Source organism: Piliocolobus tephrosceles, chromosome 13 (genome assembly GCF_002776525.5).
Source record: "Piliocolobus tephrosceles isolate RC106 chromosome 13, ASM277652v3, whole genome shotgun sequence".
Lineage (NCBI taxonomy): Eukaryota > Metazoa > Chordata > Mammalia > Primates > Cercopithecidae > Piliocolobus > Piliocolobus tephrosceles.
In genome coordinates, this window is record NC_045446.1 from 52,731,907 (window position 1) to 52,754,671 (window position 22,765).

General features: G+C 32.9%; 1 protein-coding gene across 3 annotated transcripts in view; it reads right to left on the bottom strand.

The window, feature by feature from the left end:
* USP47 (ubiquitin specific peptidase 47) overlaps positions 1 to 22,765 on the bottom strand; it is a 119,184-nt gene that overhangs the window by 23,794 nt on the left and 72,625 nt on the right. For all 3 annotated transcript variants that reach the window (XM_023230851.3, XM_023230852.2, XM_023230853.3), the window contains 8 exons: positions 15,102 to 15,197; positions 14,859 to 15,011; positions 12,473 to 12,640; positions 5,837 to 5,968; positions 5,283 to 5,359; positions 4,657 to 4,712; positions 2,314 to 2,426; positions 1,484 to 1,588 (listed from right to left, as the gene is read on the bottom strand). In XM_023230851.3, coding sequence (XP_023086619.1) covers positions 1,484 to 1,588; positions 2,314 to 2,426; positions 4,657 to 4,712; positions 5,283 to 5,359; positions 5,837 to 5,968; positions 12,473 to 12,640; positions 14,859 to 15,011; positions 15,102 to 15,197 — 900 coding nt within the window. The remainder of the gene's footprint in view (positions 1 to 1,483; positions 1,589 to 2,313; positions 2,427 to 4,656; positions 4,713 to 5,282; positions 5,360 to 5,836; positions 5,969 to 12,472; positions 12,641 to 14,858; positions 15,012 to 15,101; positions 15,198 to 22,765) is intronic.

Consider the following 22,765-nt stretch of genomic DNA (forward strand, 5'->3'; position numbering starts at 1 on the left):
TATATTTAAAGAATTTTTACCAAAATGAGGCAAATCCAGAGCCATCCATCCATCTTAATGTTTGTTCATTCATTTATCCATTCAACATACCCAACCATTTTTGACTTTTCTATATACCAGGGAAGAATACTAAAAATAAAATTGTGAGCAAAACCAGAATGGTTTTTGCACTTGTATGTGCTTATAGTCTAGTGAGGGACAGTAATATTAATTAAAATAGTCAAACAATTAAATGTAAAATTTCAATACTGATAAGTGCTATGCAAGACCAGATGTATAATATAAATGATTCTCAAACTTGACTATGTCTAAGAATCACCTGATGTATGTGTTAAAATGCCTATTCCCAAGGCTCCAACAGCGAAATTCTGATTCATCTGCAGCAATTAGCATTTTTAATAAGAATGTGACTCTCATGCAGATTGTGTTGGATCACACTTTGAGAAACAATGTCAGCTATCTTGTGTGTTATTTTTAGTTATTTTATTGGTTCCATTATAACTACACACAAAATGATGTAGTATGCAATTTTTTTCTCTAGGTAATGATGGTTTAATTTCAGTCATTCTGTTAATGCTTATATGGAAAGGGGAAAACTTTAATTTGTTAAGTATCATAAATGACATTTAGAACGATCTGGTGAAACAGCATGACCCTATTTGCCTTTCAAACCTCATTAATAACTTTCCACTACTCTTAGAGAACAAAATGCAAACTTCTATTTCACAAAATCTCTAATTTCATTTTATGGTACTCTGTGCTCACTTAAAAGAATCTAAACATATGGCTCCTTTCTTCAGTTTCTTAAATGTGCCAAGCATCTCCTCACCTCAGCACTTTTGCACATGCTGTTCACTCTACTTAGAATATTCTTCCTTGAGCACGGTCCAGTGACGGAGTGGGTAATGCATCTGACTATGGACCAGTATATTCCCCCTCAACTTTTTGCAGCGCTGCCTTCCCTTCTCATGGTTAAAGTCTCAAAATAAATTTTCTCAATTTACTACTAATGTATTTACAGCATCTAAATAATAAAATAATTGCAAATTGTGATGTTTACATATGTTTTGTCTGTTCTTTCCAATGCATTGTAAACTCCATGAAGGCAGTGACCACGTCTTGTTCACTTTCCTATCTCTAACACCTCATGTTGTCTTATTCACTCTAATATCTCTAATGTTTCATACAGTAAACACTCAAGAAATGTATGTTAAATGAACAGAAAGAACAAATAAACATTCTGTTTCTAATTTTAATTCTGGGATCTAGAAAGTTTAAATGGCTTCCCGAGAGAGAAAATTTTCAAAATCAACTGACTATGCTCCAAAGGAGAGGTATAAATATACTCAGTAAGAGATAAATTAACTGGTTACCAAGGTTACTGCCAGTGTTTATATAACTATTATCCATAATAAAAAATTGGAAAATTATGTTAATACTGTTTGTATTAGTAAGTAAATGCCAATGATGCAGTTAAACATACCTTATAAGCCATTTCTACTGCTTCCTTTAATGTCTTATCCTTATGAACCTCCAATTTATTTTCCATCATTACTTGTTTTGTAGGATGCAAACAGAATAATTTTATCTAGAAAATGTAAAATATCATCATCAACTCTGCAGTTCAAGAGTCAAAGTTCAATTCTTCTGTAGACAGCATTTTTTCCTAATTGTCAAAATACTCTAATTTTTTAAAAGAACATAATTGAGATCATTCTTTCTTCCATCCTTTCTCACTTAGTACTTGACACTGATTATGTCTCACACCATACAAAAATTCAAAAACATTAATTTTAACAACTGTATGTTTCCTTAAAAGCATGTATGTTTATGTAATCATTCCCCTACTGATATACATTTGGGTTGTTTCCAATTTTTCCCTAATTTGGAAAATGCTATAATGAATATCCCTGTAATCAAAGTATTACAGTAATTATGATTATTTCATTAGATAATAATTCTGTAAGAGAAATTATATTTTAAAATATGATTTTGCTTAAGGCTCTTGATAACTACTACTCAATTTCTATCCAATTTTTACTGATTTATTTTCTTTTAGTAGGATAAGAGAATGTGTCTACCTCAACTGTGGCTTCACCAGCACTGAGCACTGTCACTACGTGTTTCTGGGTTTTTACACGTCAAATCAAATCAAATCAAATTTTACCTTTATAGTATAGTTGGTTATACTGTTCAATGATCATGATAGCATAACTGTCTACAGAATCAACCCAATGAGTCAGTCATTAGAATTGCAGTTAACCAAGCTTAAAGATAGCACTTTCAATTAAAAATAAAATGATGGAATTCAACCTTGCATGTATTGCGCTCAATTTCTCGTTGTCTCTTTTCTTGTTCTTCCAACTCTCTCTCTTTCTGCACCAAGTTTTTAATATGTTCTGGGTATTCATCCACTTCTAGAAATTCTATTAGTAATAAAAACAGGATAAAACAGTGTCACTGAAACTGAGCTCCCTTTATTCATCCTGCTTCACTATGCTCTCATGGTATATACTTCTACTACAGCACTCATGGAGATATATCTCCATTACATCCCTCTCTCAACTTGGAATACAAGCTTCGTCCAGAAAAGGGTTAAGAGATAGTTAACAGGGACACATGGTTAGGTCTCATATCTTAAAGAGCCATGTATTTATTCAAAATGGCTCTTGGCTCCAGAACAACTCCAATACGTGGATTAATATTTTAGAATGAAAAAGCTCTCTGCAACTTGAAAATAGAATAATTTCTGACTTCAAATCATGCCATCCCATCAAACTGTGTGACCTTGGGCAAGTTTACTTCTCCAACGTAGGTCTCTTCAGCTTATTAATATCATCTACCCCATAAAGTTACTACCTGAGATACAATAAAATGCTGCTGCTGTTGCTGCTACCAAATACTACCTATTTGTTTACTATTATCTTTCCCGTGTTCTCAAAGCAGTGTTTAGCTGCCTCCTGACCAAAGAATGCAGAGTCATAAAACTGACACCTTCATCTACTGGATTTCTCCCTGTCTATATGGTCAAGATTCATTTGAATACAAAAAGTGATGATTATTTGTGATATAGTTTGGACATCTGTCCTTGCCCAAATCTCATGCTGAACTGTAATCCCCAATACTGGAGGTGGGGCCTGGTGGGAGATGTCTGGGTCATGAGGGTGGATCCCTCATGGCTTGGTGCTGTCTTTGCGATACTGAGTTCTCATGAGTTCTGGTCATTTAAAAGTGTGTGGCACCCCTCCCCACAACCGGAACTTGCTTGCTCCTGCTTTTGCCATGTGAAATGCCTGCTCCTGTATTGCCGTCTGACATGACTGAAAGCTCCCTGAGGCTTCATCAGAAGCTGAGCAGATGCTAGCATCATGCTTCCTGCAAAGCCTACAGAACTGTGAGACAATTAAACTTCTTTTCTTTATAAATTACTCAGTTTTGGGTATTTCTTTATAGCAACGTGAAGACAACCTGATAAAATTTGTGAGGCTACTTTTAAACAATTAGTTAAAAGAAAGAATTATATGCAAAAAATGATTATTATAATCATTTTTACAAAAGTTTTTCTTAATAATCACAACTTCATATGTAACTCAAAGACAATATGAAATGATGACACCATTTGATGAAGCCAATGATTATTTGGCATGAAAAAGGGAAAATAATTTTTATCAAAAATAGCATGTGTCTGTAAAAGGTAAAAGCTGTTGCTTCTAGGAAAGAACTGTAATTTAAAAAATATTCCATATCATATAATACAGCGCCCTCTGGTGCTGTATAACAAAACTAGAGTTGGGGGAGTAAAGGAAGGCTGAGTTACTGCGTTATTGGAAGGCTGGGTCCACATGAGGGACATGAATTATAATACTGTCTCTACTTCCAGATAGCTATGACCTGGGACAGCTTACTCTTTGGGGTAGTTTCTTTATAATACAGTACAAATGATTACTTCTGCTCTTAAATCTCTGTTCTGAAATGACTTATATAATTTCCAATTATTTTTCATTAATTCCATAGTAAATTATTGAACATTACTATATGACACATCCTGAAATATACTTTATGTGAAAAGATGACTAAGTCCTAAGCCTTGTACCAACTGAATTCACCATCTAATGAGGGTTTACAAAAATGTGAATAAAAACATAATGCTTGAAACAGATTTACTAACAGCAATGGTAGTTTCTAAACAAAGGAAATAGACTGAAATCAAAGATTGTGATTACTTTTTTTAATTATGAAAAGACTATGAGCAAACACACCACCTGTATATGTATCTGTACATGCCCCCTATACATTTGTAATACAGCCTGAGTCAAAATTAGCAAGAAAAAACAAACACTGCAATATTTTAAGAGCAGTAATTCCAAATATGTTATGATCCCTATATCAGACTGCACATAATATAATCTTACTACTAATAAACATTCAATTTATTTAATGTAGTTTTGTCTCTTCATATACTAAAAAATAATTCAACAACATTTTTTTAAGGTCCTTACCAGTTGGTATTATTTTATAACAGTCTTTGTAAATAATTCTTCCAGGCATAAAACAACTTAATTATCTTATCATTTAAAAGTAGTTATCTGGGTTTGCATACTTACAAAAGACAGTTTATAACACAAATTAAAATCAAATAACTACAGGTAAACATACTTGCATTTCTGGCTGGATCCTTTAGTCTATAGATCAGCATATATGCATTTGTGGAACTAGCAGAAACATAAAAAAGATTAATAGGGATAAAAAGTAGATTATAAAGATTTCACTTCTAAGCATGAAGGTACTTACTTTAAATCGTGATTTTTTAAAAAAACAATTAGAAAATCAGGCCACTGTTCACAGACACATTCAGATTTAAAACATTCCAGATAAGAGGAAAATCACATTTAGAGAAGATTCCATATCTCTTCTTGGTAATACAGTAAAGTCTTTAACAAAATTGTGTACTGGAATGTCTACTACATACAACAGTTAAGTCAGGGGTCAGCAAGTTTTTTCCAGCAAGGACCAAACAGTAAAAATCACAGGCTTTGCAGGCCATATGGTCTGTGCTGCAACTACTCAACTATGTTGTTATAGTGTAAAAGCATTAACACATAATATAGAAACAAATGGCTATGTCAGTGTTCAAACTTCACTTTCAAAATATGGAGGCAGGTTGGATTTGGCTCATGGGTTGTAGTTTGTCAATCTCTTGGTTAAATCTTTGATGATAAAAAACACTGAGAAGCTATAATTAATTCTAACTTCTAAACACTGAAAATTAGGAAATTGCTTACCTTGCGAAAGCACTGGAATAATATCCTCTGCTTCCTGAAGATCCACCATGTGTTTTCTTAATGTCCTCTTGTGTTATCTGAAAATGTGTTACATGATTTTTTTTTTGCAAATTCTATAACACTATCACATTAATGTCAATATGTAACTCAATCTTTAACCTCAGAGTTAAATGATATGAAAGACCTTCACGATTGCTCACACAGCTACCAATTCACAAAATTTAATCATCAGTGGCTGCTTACCAGCCAGTCAGTTCTAGCATTCCTGATCACACGTGAAGCACAAGTAGCACCTATGAAGGCTCAGGCCCAGAGGAAAATTGGTAGTCTATCTCTGGAGATATTCAGCAAGCCCCAAACAAAACAAAGCAAAACAAAGAAATAATAAACAAATGCAAGAACTTTACTAAAAGCAAAAATTAAAGACAGATTTGATATGGGTCTTAAGATGTACCACCAGGCAGATTCACTCATTCTTAATAAAACTCACTGTTGTTTAGAAGCATTCTTACTCCCATCTTTCAGAGTAATCATCTTAAAGGACACCTCCTTACCCTGCTGACATGTTGATCATTGAAGCTGTACCACTGCTCATCACTGAATGACTTTATACATGCATAATAATGACCACCAGCAGCACTCCCGGAATGAACCATAACAGAGAAAAGTTCATAGATCAACGAATTCTAAGGGGAAAAAATAAAAGTAACTCAGAGGAAAAGAAAAACACAACCCTTATTTGTGTATTTCCTATTCTCTGTTAACACGCAGAGAAGTAACATGGTTAGTTGTCCTATATATTATAGGTCAACTTTCCCCTAAGGCAAAACAAAAATGGCAAGTTATAAAATAACTGTATACACCACAAGTTACACAAGTTTCATCAGTGCATTCTTTCACATTTTAATTATGCTATAACCTTTGAAACCATACATATCTGTAAATACAAACTTACATATGTAAAAATTAAATAAGTCTAACATTTCAGAAGCAGATGCTAATTACAATGCTGTTCTAAAATGCACAGTCGATAAAAAAATTCCCAAGTAACATACTGTTTCTTATTCAAATTTTATTTCCTTTACAAAAGAGCTGAGGAATATAATTATTTGGAATATCTTCTAATGCATTTATGCATTATCTGTGATATCATGATCTACTGATTTATCTCTCTCTTATATTAAGAATGAATCCTGAATTATACTATATCTACAATAAATTAAAATTGTTTCTTTAGCTTCCTGTGCTGCAAACAATTCTTTAAAGTTTGGAGCTAAAGATTATTTTAGGCAAACTTAAGTATTTGTGGAAGAAAATCAAGAAAAGAGGCAACTTGTTTAAAAAAATGAGGTCATTTATAATGACTTGTTTTTATATTTAAGACAATCTTTTCTTTCAGAAGCCCATGCACTTCACAACTCCTAAGACAGTTTGAGATACTGGAGACTTTGCAGACCAGTAACTCTATTACAAAAAAAGAACAGGCAGGAAGACAGAAACAGAGAAGGTAAGGAGGTTAAAAAGGCAGTCTGACATCAGAAGACTACCAGTTTATGACGGACAAGCTTTATTTTATTTACTTTTCTACAAATACTAGGGTTTCTCTTCTTTATTCTTGGCCTAAAAAGCATTTTAGAGCCTTCTATACTTTTTAAGAAATTCTAATTTATCTTAAAATAACTTTAAACTGACCACAATATATTGTTAATTAGTGAAATTTCTAGAACAAATTTTGAAAATGTCTGAAAACTTGTTTATGTGGTTCAGATTTTATTCCTACAACTAAAATTAATCACAGTGGTGATAGGGAGGAAGTTTCAGAATTTATTTGCAATCCAAAACGTGCTTAAAGCATTGAACACCTTATGAAATGTGGTAACTCCATGTTATTAAATTAAAATGCTTTGAATGTAGTAAATACACTAGACAAAATTTTGATATCACTGAATGATATGAACAGTATCTTATGATAAGCAGTCTCCCCACTTAGAAAAAAAATAAACACAGAAAAAGCCTGCCAACCAACAGCTATACATTTTTTAAGTTTCATCACAATGATCAAAGCCAACATAATTATCTTCCTGGAAAATTCTAATAGTAGCAACTTCTAGACGACAGTAATGGTGATATATTCAGAAGACTGAAACACCTTCCAAATTAGAATTGTATATATCTATTTTAAAGCAAAAGATAATACAGTCATGATACAGTAAGGGTTCTCAAATGTAATAGTTTTAGTTTCAAATCAAATACACTGCTAAAAAGTAGTAAGGAAAGTAAAATACCTTTATCCAAATCTAGCATGATAATGTGTAAATAAAATTACCCAAAAACATGTCCTAACATTTTCTTCTCTTTTACTACTATTTAACAAAGTAATACATTACTCTTAATAAAAAGAGGATACATCTTCAAACACAGTACTAGCAAACAGAATTACAAATTTCTAAATTTGGGTAGAACAGAAAGCATCTAGTCCAAATTCCTCCAAAATGTAGCAACTGAAAGGCACACAGATTAAATGATTTGCCCAAAGTGATACAGTTTATTAATGGCAAAGTAAGAACTAAAATCTAGATCATCTGGCTCACTAATGCAAGGGTCAAAGAGTGAATATTTTAGGCTTTCTAGGCCATACGGTTTCTGTCGCAACTACTCAACTCTATCATTATAGTACTAAACCAGACATACACAATATGTAAACAACCAGAGTGACTGTGTTCTGATAAATCTTTATTCACATAAACTGGTAACACTTAGCAACAGACCTGGAAGCTCAACACCAAACAATAAATACCCAACCTGCCCAATAAACCAAAAACCAAAACAACAACAAAATACAAAAACTCCCATGTTTAGGCATATCATGTTCAAACTGAACAAAACCAAAGACAAAAAATCTTTAGGGGAGGCAGAGGGGAAAAACACCTTACCTATAGAGGAACAAGGATAAGAATTATAGCACACTGTCATTATAAACCATGCAAGCAAGAAGAGTGTAATGAAATATTTTGTGTTGAAAGAAAAGTACCACCAACCTAGAATTCTATAGCCAGAGAAATAATCCTTTAAAAGTGAAAAAGAGAAACTAGAAATAAATAGCAAAAGGAAAACTGGAAAATTCACAAATATGTATAAATTGTTTTAAACAACACACTCTTGAAAAACCAATGGGTCAAAGAAGAAACCACAAAGGAAATTAGAAAATATCTTGAGACAAATGAAAACAAAAACATAACATACCAAAACTTGTGGAATGAAACAAAAGAGGAAAGTTTATAGATGTAAATGCCTACATTTAAAAAAAAAAGAAGAAGAAGAAGATATCTCAAATCAACAACTTAACTTTATACAAGGAACCAGAAATAGAAGAACAAACTAAGCTGGGGAGGGGGGATGTAAAAAAAAAAAAAAAAGACGAAAAAACTAGACTCAGAGATAGCAGAAGGAAGGAAATAAAGATTAGAGAAGAAATACAGAATAGAAAAAAAATGACATTAAGAGCTGGCTTTTTGAAAAGATCAACAAAGTTAACAAACCCTTAGGTAGGCTAAGAAAGAGACAAGACTCAAATAACAAAAATCAGAAATGAAAAGAGGAGACATTATACTGAAGCCACAAAAATAAAAAGGATCATAAGAGACTACTATGAACAATTATACACCAACAAATTGGATACCCTAGAAGAAATGGATAAATTTCTACAAACATAACAGCTTACGAAGGCTGACTCAAGAAGATATAAAAAATCCGAACACATCTATAACTAGTAAGGAGACTCAATCAGTAATCAAAAACCTCCCAACAAAGAAAACCCCAGGACCAGGTTGCTTTGCTACAAAATTTTATCAAACATTTAAAGAATTAACATGAATCCTTCTCAAACTTTCTGAAAAAGTAAAAAGGAGAAAAACTTCCAAACTGATTCTATTAGGTCAGCATGACTTTGATACCAAAATTAGACAAAGATACTAAAAACTATAGAACAATATCTCTTTGATGAACATTCATGCATAAATCCTTAACAAGACACTAGCAAGCCAAATTCAATAATACATTAAAGGACTATACATCATGACTAAGTGATCAATGTAATACACTACACTAACAGAATTAAAAACAAAACCACAGGATCACTTCAATTGATAAAGTATCTGACAAAATTAAACATTCTTTCATGATAAAAACACTCAACAAACTAGGAATAGAAGGAAATTACCTCAACATTATGAAAGTCTTATATGAAAACCCCACAGCTACCATCATATTAAATGGTGAAAAACTGAAAACTTTCCCTCTAAGATCAGGAACAAAGCAAAGATGCCCATTCATACCACTTCTATTCAACACAGTACTGAAGTCCTAGCCAGAGCAATCAGGCAGGAAGAAATAAAAGATATCCAAATAGGAAAGAAAGAAGAAAAATTATTTCTGTTCACTGATGACAGTCTTGTATGTAGAAAATAAAGATTCTGCATTAAAAAAAAAAAAAAAAAAAAAAACCCTAACAAGTAAATTCAGCAAAAACTGCAGGATACAAAATCAACACACACACAAATCTGTTGCATTTCTAAATACTAACAATTTATTGTTACACTAACATTAACAATTCAAAAAGAAAATTAAGAAAACAATTCCATTTACAATAGTATCAAAGACAATAAAACTCTTAGGAATAAACTTAACCAAGGAGGCAGAAGACTCATACACTGAAAAACCATAAAACATCAAGGAGGCCGGGCGTGGTGGCTCACGCCTATAATCCCAGCACTTTGGGACGCCGAGGTGGGTAGATCATGAGGTCAGGAGATCAAGACCCTTGTGGCTAACACAGTGAAATCCCATCTCTACTAAAAATACAAAAAATTAGCCGGGCGTGGTGGCCGGCGCCTGTAGTCCCAGCTACTCAGGAGGGTAAGGCAGGAGAATGGAGTGAACTTGGGAGGTAGAACTTGCAGTGAGCCAAGATCATACCACTGCACTCCAGCCTGGGCACAGAGCAAGACTCCGTCTCAAAAAAAAAAAATCAAGGAAAGAAGTTAAAGACACAAATAAATGGAAAGACATCCCGTGTTCATGAACTGGAAGACTTAATACTGTTAAAATGTCCACATTATACAAAGTGATCTATAGGTTCAATGCAATCCTTATCAATACTGAAAATAGAAAAACAACAGAAAAAGAGAACAAAACCAAAAGATGGTCCTTTGGAAGAAAAAAACCCCAAAACAATTGGTAAATCTCTAATTAGGCTAACCAAGATTAAAAAGAAGACACAAATTGCCAATATCCGAAATGAAGGAAGGTTCATCCCTGCATTAAAAGGACATTAAAGGACAATTAAAAGGACAATAAAGGAATACTTTGTACAACTCTATGCCTCCAAGTTTGATAACGCAGATAAAATGGACCAACTTCTTAAAAATCATAAACCACCAAAACTCACAAAGGAGAAACAGGTAACCTGAAAAGCCCTATATCTATTACAGAAATTGAATCAATAATTAATCACTTTCTAAAAAAGAAAGCACCAGGTCCAGATAATTTCCCTGGTGAATTCTACCAAATATTCAAGAAACAATACCAAGTCTCCACAATATCTTCCAAAAACAAAGGCAGAGGGAACATTCCCTAACTTATTACATGCGCCCAACATCACCAAAAGCAGATAAAGACACTATGAGAAAGGAAAACTACAGATCAACACATCTCATGAACACAGATGCAAAAAATTCTCTGCAAAATATTAGTATATCAAATCAACAATGTATAAAAAGAAATACACACCATGACAAAGCAGGATTCATTCCACGCATGCAAAGATAGCTCAACATTTGAAAATCAATCTATGTAACTCACGCTGAAGAAGAAAAATTACATACATGATCATATCAACTGACATAGAAAAAAAATCTGGAAAAATCCAATACCCATTCATGATAAAAGTTTTCAACAAAGTAGGAAAAGAATATAAAAAACTGAAAGTCAACATCACACTCAATGGTAAGCAACTGAAAGCTTTCCTCTGAAGACTGGGAACAAGGTAAGGATGTTCTCCCTCACCACTCTATTCAACACTGCATTGGAAGTCCCACCTAGTGAGACAAGAAAAAGGCATGCAGATGGGAAAGAAGAATACTGTCTTTATTTGCAGATGAAATTAGAGTGTGTGTAAAAACACAGGCGAGGGCCCAGGTTTGGCTTTTGAGCCATAGTTTGCCAACTCTTGCTAAAATGCCATGTTTCTATACTAAGAAACAATATACTTATTACATAGCAATCCCCACTCATCTGTCTGCCCTGAATGAAACAGATAATTTTAAAAGGTAAAGGGTGGTGGTGATAATTAGAAGAATGGCCTTGGTCTAAAAACAGACTTTATGAAAGTAAAACTCTATTTTGAAATACTGCCTTAAAAATCCCTATATTTAATGACTCTGTAATACTTGGGTTAGTCATCAGTCTTCACATTAGTGGTTTAATTAGTCACACCATGCTCAGGACATTTTATCTATAATCTTTCCCTCAATAAAACAGAATATATGTGGGAAAAAATGGTCTAAAAAAACCCTTAAAGTTATTGACACAGAGGCAAGATCCTATCCCAGAGATTATGCAATTCTGTGTTTTCAAATGATAATCCATGGAACTATACCATTTTTCAAAGTGTCTTGAGGACTATTACAGGACAGGGGAGAAAGACTGGGGGCTTTGGCATTTCCCTACTCAGAAAGATCAGATCTATTATTAATTGTCTCATAAAGTGTTCCATGGCCAGACTTTTAAAAATCAATGACTAATCCAACATTTTATTTTTCTATATAAGAAAACTCAGACAAAATTTATAGATACTTGCTACAACCTTAAAGGCAGAGGTGGTAATAGAATCTTGGTTTCTTGACTACTAGGCATCCTTTCTACACCATCCAGCTTGCTTAGACAGTTACAGTATGGTCTCCCAAAAATTAATGTTCCTACCTGTAAGCAGTTTCTCTTAAAGTTTAATTATAGTCATATATATATATATATATATATATATATGCACAAAAAACTATATTTGAGAAGTTTTAACTTTCAGAAATTAAGTTTCTTTTAAAGAGAACTTTATCAGTAACAATAGCTATAGAATTATATAGCAAGTCAGAGATTATCCTCACTTTCAACTAAAAAATGAAAACTATAAAAGGTACCTTTTCAAGTCCAGATTTTGAGATCTTTTCGGTTCCACTATTGGTTTCAAGGCAGATTCCTTCATCAACACCATCATCATTGGAGAAATCGTTGCTCATCTGATCGCTGTGACAACTACCTTCATTTTCTGCTCCACTGTCAGTGCAACTTTCAGTCTGAGGAGATTTCTTAATAAGACATAATTATCTTAGTTATAAACCAAATACAGAGAAAATATGCTCAACAAAACTTTGTACCTATATACTGCTAATATTTTCACACAATTTAACATATTATTAGCAAAAATATTTTAAGTATATTTATTTTCTCTTAAAAAGTGAGACCTTAAGTAAAATTAAACAAGCAAAAGTGTATCTTAAAAGCATTTCTATCATGTCCTTAAAATTCTAATACAACAAACTAGTGATTCAGAATTCTATTAAACCTCATTTATGTTTATTGTTAAAATGTAATGGTTGAAATTACCATTTCTTTTAGCAAAATCCACAAAATCAGAAAAGCTGAGCTCCAAAATGAGCTTCTGGTGTTCTCAAATCATGAAAGAGTATCATTTATTTTCTTGAACAAAAAGTTCAACTCAGTTTATCAGTGCGTTAGGTATTATAGATAATTAGAAAGAGAAATAAGACATTGCATTTATCCTTAAGAACTTTACTGTCTTTTTACAGAAAGCAGAAATATAATGGTTATAGCACATTATGCTTTTCTATTTTATGGTTTTTAAACCACATTCACACAAATTTAATTTGAAGAATTCTCTTTGTTAGAAATCCCCAAACAATTCTTTCCCCTCTTTCACACTTTATATACATCCCTAAAAATGTTTTTATTTAAATAATTTGAGAATTTTCTAAGATGCAGGCTTTTGAAATGTGTAAGGCATTGCAGAGAAGTTCTTGAGTGAAACCAAGCAATACACAATAAGCACAAACTTTTTGCCAGGAACTCTGTTGCAGGTACTACATCTAATATATAGTCTTCATCTCTCAAGAAGGTTAGGTTCAAGGAAAAATGGAGGTGAAATCCAGCTATAGAATTAAGTCTAGAGAGATATAATTCCTGAAACTCCTTAAGCTGAGCCAAAACATTTCTTGTCCCCAAGAACTAAACCTAGAATTCTCTAGAAAGTTTGTACTAAGCTTCATATATAGGTTTTCTTTCTTTGGAAAAAATTTTCCTTTATGAGAAATATATTAGGCATATTCAGAAGACCAATCTACTACTGATCTCTACTTGAGTAGAAATCCTACAAAGATTATGTCTCCTCTGAAAGTCTGGCACACTTTGGGTAGATTTCCCAGCTTAAGCACAAGTGTCTGAGACATTATTTTAAATTAAACTTTTCAAAATGTTATTGGTCATAGTTACCATTCAATTAATAGCTACTTCATCTAAGGCACCTGGAAATGAGGCTCAAAAGGTTTTATGAATTATCCAAGGTCAAGAGGCTAGCAAGTAGCAGGATAAGAATCTGAATCCACATCTAGCTAGGCCTAAAACATGTGCTCTTCTATACCAAACTGCCTCACAGTACTTAACAGTACTAAATAAAACTTGGTGAATGTTTAAAATTATTTTTGAACTCCTGGGAAAAGGCATTTTTTATAACTATAGTAATCAGTTTCAGTTAAAAAAAAAAAAAACGCTTCAGGGTAATTCTGAGAATAATAAAGATTTATCACTTTGAAATAATTAGCCTAAGTGATTATAAATATTCCACATAAAATCAGAAGAGTTTCCAATATAATAGAGTGGAATATTGTAAGTCTTTCATTGAATAAGGGTAGAGGAACCAGAGAATTCTGGGAGGCCAAAGTGTGGGAAGAAATTGATAAGCATTACATCATATGTCACTCAAAATCCTATGCTTAAATTATTTAAACAGTTTCAAATTAAAAAAAGGAAAAAAGGAAAACAGACAAAACAGGAAGTAAATACAAAATAGCAAGTAAGTACAAGAAATTAAGCCCATGCTATTCAGTTGGTTCATTCATTCCATCATAGGCACTGTCTGCATTTATTATGGATCAGAAACATGAATATGGCTTACCTTCAGGCTGGTTTCAATAACGATGAAATTATAAAACATAAGATTATCACTCAACTTCAAGAAATAATTCCAAAGCTGAGTTCCTTATTGTCTTTTCAAAGAGTATCATAAGTTACTCTGATCAAACAAGAATATTTAAAATATAATTTATGCAGTAAGGAAAAGCTTATACAAAGGCAAGTCATTTATTGAATTCCGCATTAGAAAATAAGAAAAAGTTTCCATCAAGAAGACAGTCTAAATGACATCAGTGTTATTACCTCAAACAGCTCTTTCAAAAACATGACTGACTAATGTGGATTAATGAAAAATACTTTAAAATAACAAATATTTACCTCATCTTCAACATCAATAAATGTACTCATATCTAGTTCCTCGGGAAATGTCATTCGATCATTCAGTTTAATCCTATGCATGGTTGTATAATCAAAATCAAATCTTTTCAGCTGTAAGGTCAGCAGATAAGGAAAATGCAAAAACCGAAGGCCCTAAAAAACAAAAAACAAAAAGGGGGAGACCCTATAGAATACGGAATATTATCTCAGATTTCTAAGTATTAATCTGTACATGGCATTTACCTTCCGTGCATCACACTTTTTCTTACAACGTTCACAAAAATATTGATTTGGGCCATCCAAAATCTCTGGCTGAATAAATGCATGCAATGCTTCTTCCTAGTTAGAAAAAAATGTTTTATAATTACTTAAAATATTATATTAATGACAAAATCCTGAATAAAAAAGACTGCAATTACTAAAACAGTGATAAGTAGAATGGTTAGAAATTTAGGAACTCAAAATGTACCAAGGAAAATTATCAATAGTAAAATAGTATTATCACTATAAAAATTAAGCAAAAAAAATTATTTCATTCTACACAAGATTTGTCTTTCTTAGTATTGCAGTATCATAGTCACTTCAACCTGATTTTCATTGACTTTACATTGCAGTGTTCGGCTAAATAATCTCTAAAAAAATCCTCAGTCCTTAGATAAAAAGTAATTCCACACTTCTAAGAAAAGCAGTTGCATGCATCATTTCAATCTTCTTATAAAAGGAAGCATTTAAAACTGTACAGTAAATATCAATGCTCTCTAAAGAATTCACACTTTTCATACACTTAAAAATCATGTAAGCATCGTTAATTGCCATAGTTAGGATCAGTCAGTAATCTGCCACAGAACTAGTTATAAAGATTGAAAAACACTTCTCAGTGTGTGTGAGATATTGCTCCATTTGGAAATGTATAATGAGGCTCCTGGATTGTTAATTTGGTAGAACCATGTGGTTCTCTTTTCTCCATACAGCATTACAACAGAAGTAAGAAACTTCATATAAATATTGTTAAAGAATCAGTGGCATAAAGTTAATTTTTATTTTAATAATTGGTTTTTCACAATTAAAAACTAGTTAATGTAGCATATAAGATTGGATGCATAATCTCAAATTTCATCTGATGTGTTCTCTCTTTTCTTCACACATGGGCTAAGCAGAACTACTGAAAATATTACACATAAACTAAAAGAAATGGAATCATTAGGACAAAGTATCTTCAAATATTTTCCTTTTGATATAGGACAAGCTGTTCCTCAAAAGATAAAGGAGCTTAATGGTCGTAGTTGCAAAATAGCTGGCAAAACTACTGTCCACATATTGTTTGATAGAGTTCATTGTGGAACAAGATAAAAATAAGAAAAGACATAGATATTCAAAGGTGTCTAAACCCATCTGATCCCCTATTTTGTTCTCAGAACTCAAGGAAACAAGTGGGGAAGAAACCAAACAGCTGGGTTTTTTCCACATGACCACGCATTTTATTGGTGGTCAAAGGACACATTTAGAAAATGTTTTTTTTGTTGTTTGTTTCTCTCAGGCATATTTTAGGGGAAAAAAGGCAAGTTCTATAAAAACACAACAGAAAAACAAGCTTTAAAAGAAATTACATCTATAGCTTAACACTGACTGATACTAAATGTCAGGCTTTCCAAATAGTGGTAATTCGAACTGGTAAAAACTCAATATTCAAAAAAGGATGGGGGGAGAGGGAGAGTGAGACAATTATGTAACTCAAATTCTACTTTGGTGTGTGTATATTGGTCTCTGGCTTAATAGTTAATACCTAGAGATCTTTTTAAAAAATTTAAAACTTGGAAAAAAAGTTTGAAGAACAGAGAACTGTCAAATACTTTACTCATATTCATCAACTTTTAAACATTTTTGCCAACTTTGCTTTTATCTCACCCAACCCAACATTATTATCTTTGTTTTAGCCATTTGAAAGTTGGTTTACACCTTATGCTTTGCCTCTTAACTTCGATATACCTTTTTAAGAATAAAGATATTCTTAAACAGTAATCAAACTCTGGAAATTTTAATACTGATAAAGTACTTTCATCATCCATATTCCAATTCTGTCAATTACCTTAATAATGTATTTCTCTCCATCTAGTACACAGTCTATCCCAAGGCCACAGATTTTGTTTGGTCTTTTGAGATTCCTTTAATCTGGAGGTGTTCCAGAGTTTGCCTTTCTTTCATAACACTGATATTTTTTGAAGAACAGAGGCCACTTATTGTATAAAATGTTCTGCAATTTGGGTTTGTCTGATGTTCTTCATTATTAGATTTATTTTATACATTCCTTGCTAGGCTACTATGATATTAGCAAAGATGTGCCCTTCTAAGGGTAGCACAGTCACAGGCCATGATGTACCTAACTTTCTCTTTAGCGATATTAGCTTTAATTATCTGGTCAAGGTATCGTCCAGTCTCTCTACTATACAGTTATTATTTTTACCCTCGTGGCTAATAAGCAATCTGTAAGGAGATACTTGGAGACCATGTAAAAATCCTGAGCCTTACCAAATCTTCCACCCTTGATTTTAACATCCACTTAGATTCCTGCCAAAACCAAATTTTAATGTTTGTTTTCTGAACCAACTTGAAAATCTTTTTAATAGGCTATTTAAACCCACTGATATTTGATATGACTGACACGCTTGGTTCTATCTCAGTCACTACTGTGTAATTACTGTGTGTATTAGGTAATGTTTATTGTGTTCCTTTGCTGTTTCTTAAATTTTCTTTTGGTATTTAGCAAGGTTTGTAATTTTATTCTACGTTACTTTTGCACTTATAGTTTTGTTAGTGTCCTTGGACCCCTTTTTTTCCCACCCACCCCCACCCTGTTTACTTTCTTAAGCTTTCAGTGTCTGCCAGTTTTAAATGGTCTCCTTTATTCCCCACCCACACAATAGGCTGTGATCTTATTCTGCTTTCCCTTTCACTCTCCCTTCTGAAAAGTGGTATTATTTGTACTTTGCCTAACATGTAACATTTCATACTATTCTGCTACCCATGTTCCCACCCTTGTATTTAGGCCTTAATATAGTAAGTGCTCACAGTTCTTTTGCTGAAGCTGCCCCAGTAATCTCTTGATTGGGTTGAGCTCTTCCTCTAATGAACTCCTCAATGGCTCATGGATATAATATCCAATGAGTTCCTGAATATTCAAAGTTGTCTTTTTATAGCTGTCATAATTAAGAAAAACTTGCCTGGCTATCAAACCCCTGGCTAGTACTTTCTTGAATTTCTGGAAATTGCTACTCTGTTGGCAGGATTTGCATGTTGTTCTTCTGAAATTTGATACCAGCCCAATTCGTCTTTTTTTTCAGATGAGGTCTTGCTATGTCACCCAGGCTGGAGTGCAGCGGTGTGCTGGCTCACTGCAGCTTTGAACTCCCTGGCTCAAGCAATTCTCTTACCTCAGCTTCCTGAATGGTTAGGGCCACAGGCACATGCCACCACAACTGGTCACTGTTTTTTTTGTAGATACGTCGTCTCAACATGTTGCCCAAACTGGTCTCAAACTCCTGGGTTCAAGGGATCCTCCTGCCTCAGCCTCTCAAAGTGCTGGAATTACAGGGAGCCACTGCGACTGGCCTTAATTCATCTTTAATAGTTTACTAAAATACATCTCAGAGTTTATCATTCCAGGTCCTTCAAAAGGTAGACTTAACATTTCCCTTATTCCCAGAAAGTTTCTCTGAATTATAGTTTATCTATTAGTTCTGTTGCACTGTTTTATTTTTCTTCTTCACAGACTCCAATTATGTTGGACATCCTTTGCTGGTCTTCTCTTTCAGTATTTTTTTTTTTTCGAGATCCTGTTTACTTTTAAAAAAAATTTCATTTCCATTCAGTGTCATTCATTAGATTTTCATTCTTTCTATTTTCTCTTGAGCATTTTGCAATTTATTCTTCATGTCTAAGATATTTTTGTCTTTTTCTTCTGTTTCTTTCCTGAATTTGATGAACTCCCACTTCATTTCTTCCAGCATTGTTTTTGTTTTTTAAATCTATTTCTTTGCCTAAGTTTTTGGATACCAGGTTCTGTTTTGCTCATTTGAGAGTATTTCATTCAGTCAGAGTACCATGTTGATAATTCCAGAGTGACAACAGTTTCATATTCTAGATCTTACTGCTCCCCATATATCATGCAAAATGTAATTCTGCACATCTATTTATTTAATTTGAGACAGGATCTCGCCACATTGCCCAGGCTGGTCTCAAACTCCTGGGCTCAGACAATCCTCTGCCTTGACCTCCCAATGTGCTAGGATTACAGGCATGAGCCACCACGCCCAGCCTGCACATTCTTTTACACTATAATTTTCAGAATTCAGGATAGAACATAAAGAATTCTTACATCCTTAGTTCTCCAACCAAAAAAAAAAAAAAAATATGAGTTATCCCAATTTTAGAGTTAATGCAGATAATCTAGGCACAGTGCAATCGAAAGGTATATGCAAGGAATGGTATTGCCTACAAATCCTTTTTTAATCATTTATATGTATATATGAATTATTCATCAATTAAAATCTATTTAATTTTGAATAGAGAAATGAGTGTTAAAACACCACACTTCAATTTTTATATGAAAAAAAAGAAAGTAGATCCACCACTGAGAATTATTTCCTGATTTTGATGTACTAAGCAATTTTGGTGCTACTGATATACAGGAACATGATGTTTGCCTTAAAAATATATTCATCTGTCTTTCCCAGAATATATACTTTAATATTACTATTTTTTAACTAGGAAAAGGGCTATATACTTTTACCTAAACTGTCTTTTTTTTTTCATTGAAACTTTTGAGACAATTGTAAATTCATGTGCAATCGTAAGAAATAATATAAAGAGACTTCTTGTACACTTCTCTCAGTTTACTGGAAACATTTTGTAAAACTATAGCATATCATAACCATGATACTGATATTCATACACCTATCTAATTCAGATTTTCCCAGTTTTAGTGCACTCATTTGCCTGTGTATATGTGTCTATCAAGTTCCATACAATTCTATCACCTGTAGAGGTTTATGTATCCAATGCCTGTCAAGAGACTGAACAGTTTCTATGCAAGGGTAACTTGTAGCCACAACCACCTGCTTCTCCTCTCCCTGCTCCCACCAAATCCATAAGACCTGGTAATGGTTAATCTGTCCCACAGTTCTAAAATGTTGTCATATCAAAATCATAAAGTATATAATAACCTTTTGGGACTGGCTTTTTTTCACTCAGAATAATTCCCTGGATGTTCTTTCAAGTTTTTGTGTTTATTAATAGTTTGTTTCTTTTTATTTCTGAGTACTATTTCATGGTTTGTATGAACCACAGTTTGTTAAACCATTCACTTATTGAAGAAGATATGGGCTGATTCCAGTTTTGAATATTAAAAACAAAGATGGAATAAATATTTGTGCACAGGTTTTCATGTAAACATAAATTTCAATTTTTCTGGGATAAATGACCAAGAGTTCAACTGCTAGAGTTTATGGTAATTGCATGTGTCATTTTATAACAAACTACCCATAACATTTCACATTCCCACCAGCAGTGTATGAGTGATACAGTTTCTCCACATAGTAACCAGTTTTCCATGCTATCATTATTTGTAGCCATCTGGCAGGTAAAGAATAACATATTCATTATGGTTTGAATTTGCATTTCACTAATAGCCAGCAATGTTGAGTATCTTTTCTGTATTTGATATTTGTATATCCTCTTCGATGAGATGTTATGTCTTTTGTCAATTGTCTAGATGAATTTTTCTAAACTGATGTTTTAAGAGTACTTTATATATTCTAGATATGAGTCCTTTGTCAGACAGACTGCTTGCAAATGTCTACAGCTTCTCTTTATCATATGGGGTTTCAGAGTAAATATTTTTAATTTCAATGTTTGCTAATTGTCCCGTTTGTAGACTGTACTTTTGATAGAAAATCTAAAAACTCTTTGCTTAGCCCAGATCTGGAAGATTTTCTCCTATGTTTTTTCTAAAAGTTATATTAGTCTTACATTTTACATTTATAACCCATTTTGAGTTAATTTTTGTATAAATTTATTTAAGTCAAGGTTCATTTTTGTGATACGGATGTCCAGTTGTTCCATCATCATTTGTTGGAAACACCATTTTTCCTCCATTGACTTGCCTTTGTGTCTCAGTCAATAATCAGTTAGGCATATTTGTGTGGATCTATTTCTGGGTTTTCTATTCTATTCCACTGATCTATTTGTCTACCCTTCTGCCAGTATCACATAGTCTTGATTACAAGAACCACAGAATCCATCTTTTTGGCTAAGTAGTATTCCATTCCAAATCACGTAGACTGGTAACTTCATTTTTAGTTTTGAAAACTCTTAGCTATTCTAGTTTCTTAGGCTTCCATATACATTTCGGAATAAGCTTGTATACGTCCTCAAAAAATCTTGCTGGACTTTGACAGGAACTGCATTAAGACTATGTAATTATCTTTACTATGTTGAATCTTCCAATTAATAAGTACAGTATGTTTCTCCATTGACTTAAATATTCTTTTCAATGTTTTTTTTGACACATAATATTGTAAATATTTATGAAGTACATGTGAAACTTGATACATGCACAGAATCAAGTCAAGGTATTTGGGATATCCATCACCTTGAACATTTACCATTTCTTTGTATTGGGAACATTTAAAATCTTCTAGCTATTTTGAAATACACGATATGTCACCCTATTCTGCTGTCAAACACTAGAACTTACTGCTTCTATCTAACTGTATGTTTGTACCTATTAACCAACCTCTCTTCATCCCCATCTCTCTCAAACACACTGTTCCCGGCCTCTGGTAACCTTCACTCTACTCTCCACCTTCATGAGATCAGCTTTATTTTTAGTTCCCACATGTAAATGAGAATATGTAGTATCTGTCTTTCTGGTCCTAGCTTATTTAACAAGATCTCTTCAAAGTTTCATAGTTTTGAACACGTAGGTTCAGTACATTTTTTGTTGGATTTCCATCTTTTTTCTTTTTGCAAAATTATAAATGGTATGGTACTTTAAACTTCACTTTCTACATGTTTATTGTTAATATCTTGAAATACAATTTATTTTTTATGTTTATTTTTATCCTGCTACCTTGCTAAACTCACGTATTGGTTCAGGGTTTTCTTTTTCTTTTTTTTTTTTTTTTTGGCAGAAGCCTTGGGATTTTCTACATAGATAATCATGTCACCTAAAAATACAGACAATTTTATTTCTTCCTTTAGTAGTGTTTTTCTTTTCCTTTTTTTTTTTTTTTTTTTTTTTTTTTTTTTTTTTGAGACAGAGTCTCACTCTGTCTAGTAGTGCTTTTCATTTCCTCTTCTTACCTTACTGTGTTGGCTAGGACTTCTAGGACTATGCTGAAAAGGAGTGATAGGAGCAGACATCCTTGCCTAGACAAGCTTGCCATTCCCTAGGAAGAAAGCAGTCTCTCACCATGAAGTATGATGTTAGCTATAGATATTTTAGATATGTTTTTTAATCAAGTTGAGGAAATTTTCCTCTATTCCTAGTAATCTGAGTTATTATAAGTGAATTTTGAATTTTATTAAGTGTCTTTTCTAAATCGATATGATCATATGAATTTTCTTTTTTGCCTGTTAATATGGAAGATTATACTCATTGATTTTTAAAATATTGACTAGTCTTGAATCCTGGAAATCAACCCCACTTAGTCACAATGTATAACTCTTTTTATAAATTGCTTAATTCCATTTCCTAATATTTTGGAAAGAACTTTGGCAACTATACATATGAGGGATATTGATTTTTTAAAAGAACTATCTTGGTTTAATATCAGGTAAGAATAGTGTCACACGACTATGGGTTTCCTCTTTTTTCTTTTTTTTGAAAAGAAATTGTATAGACCTGGTGT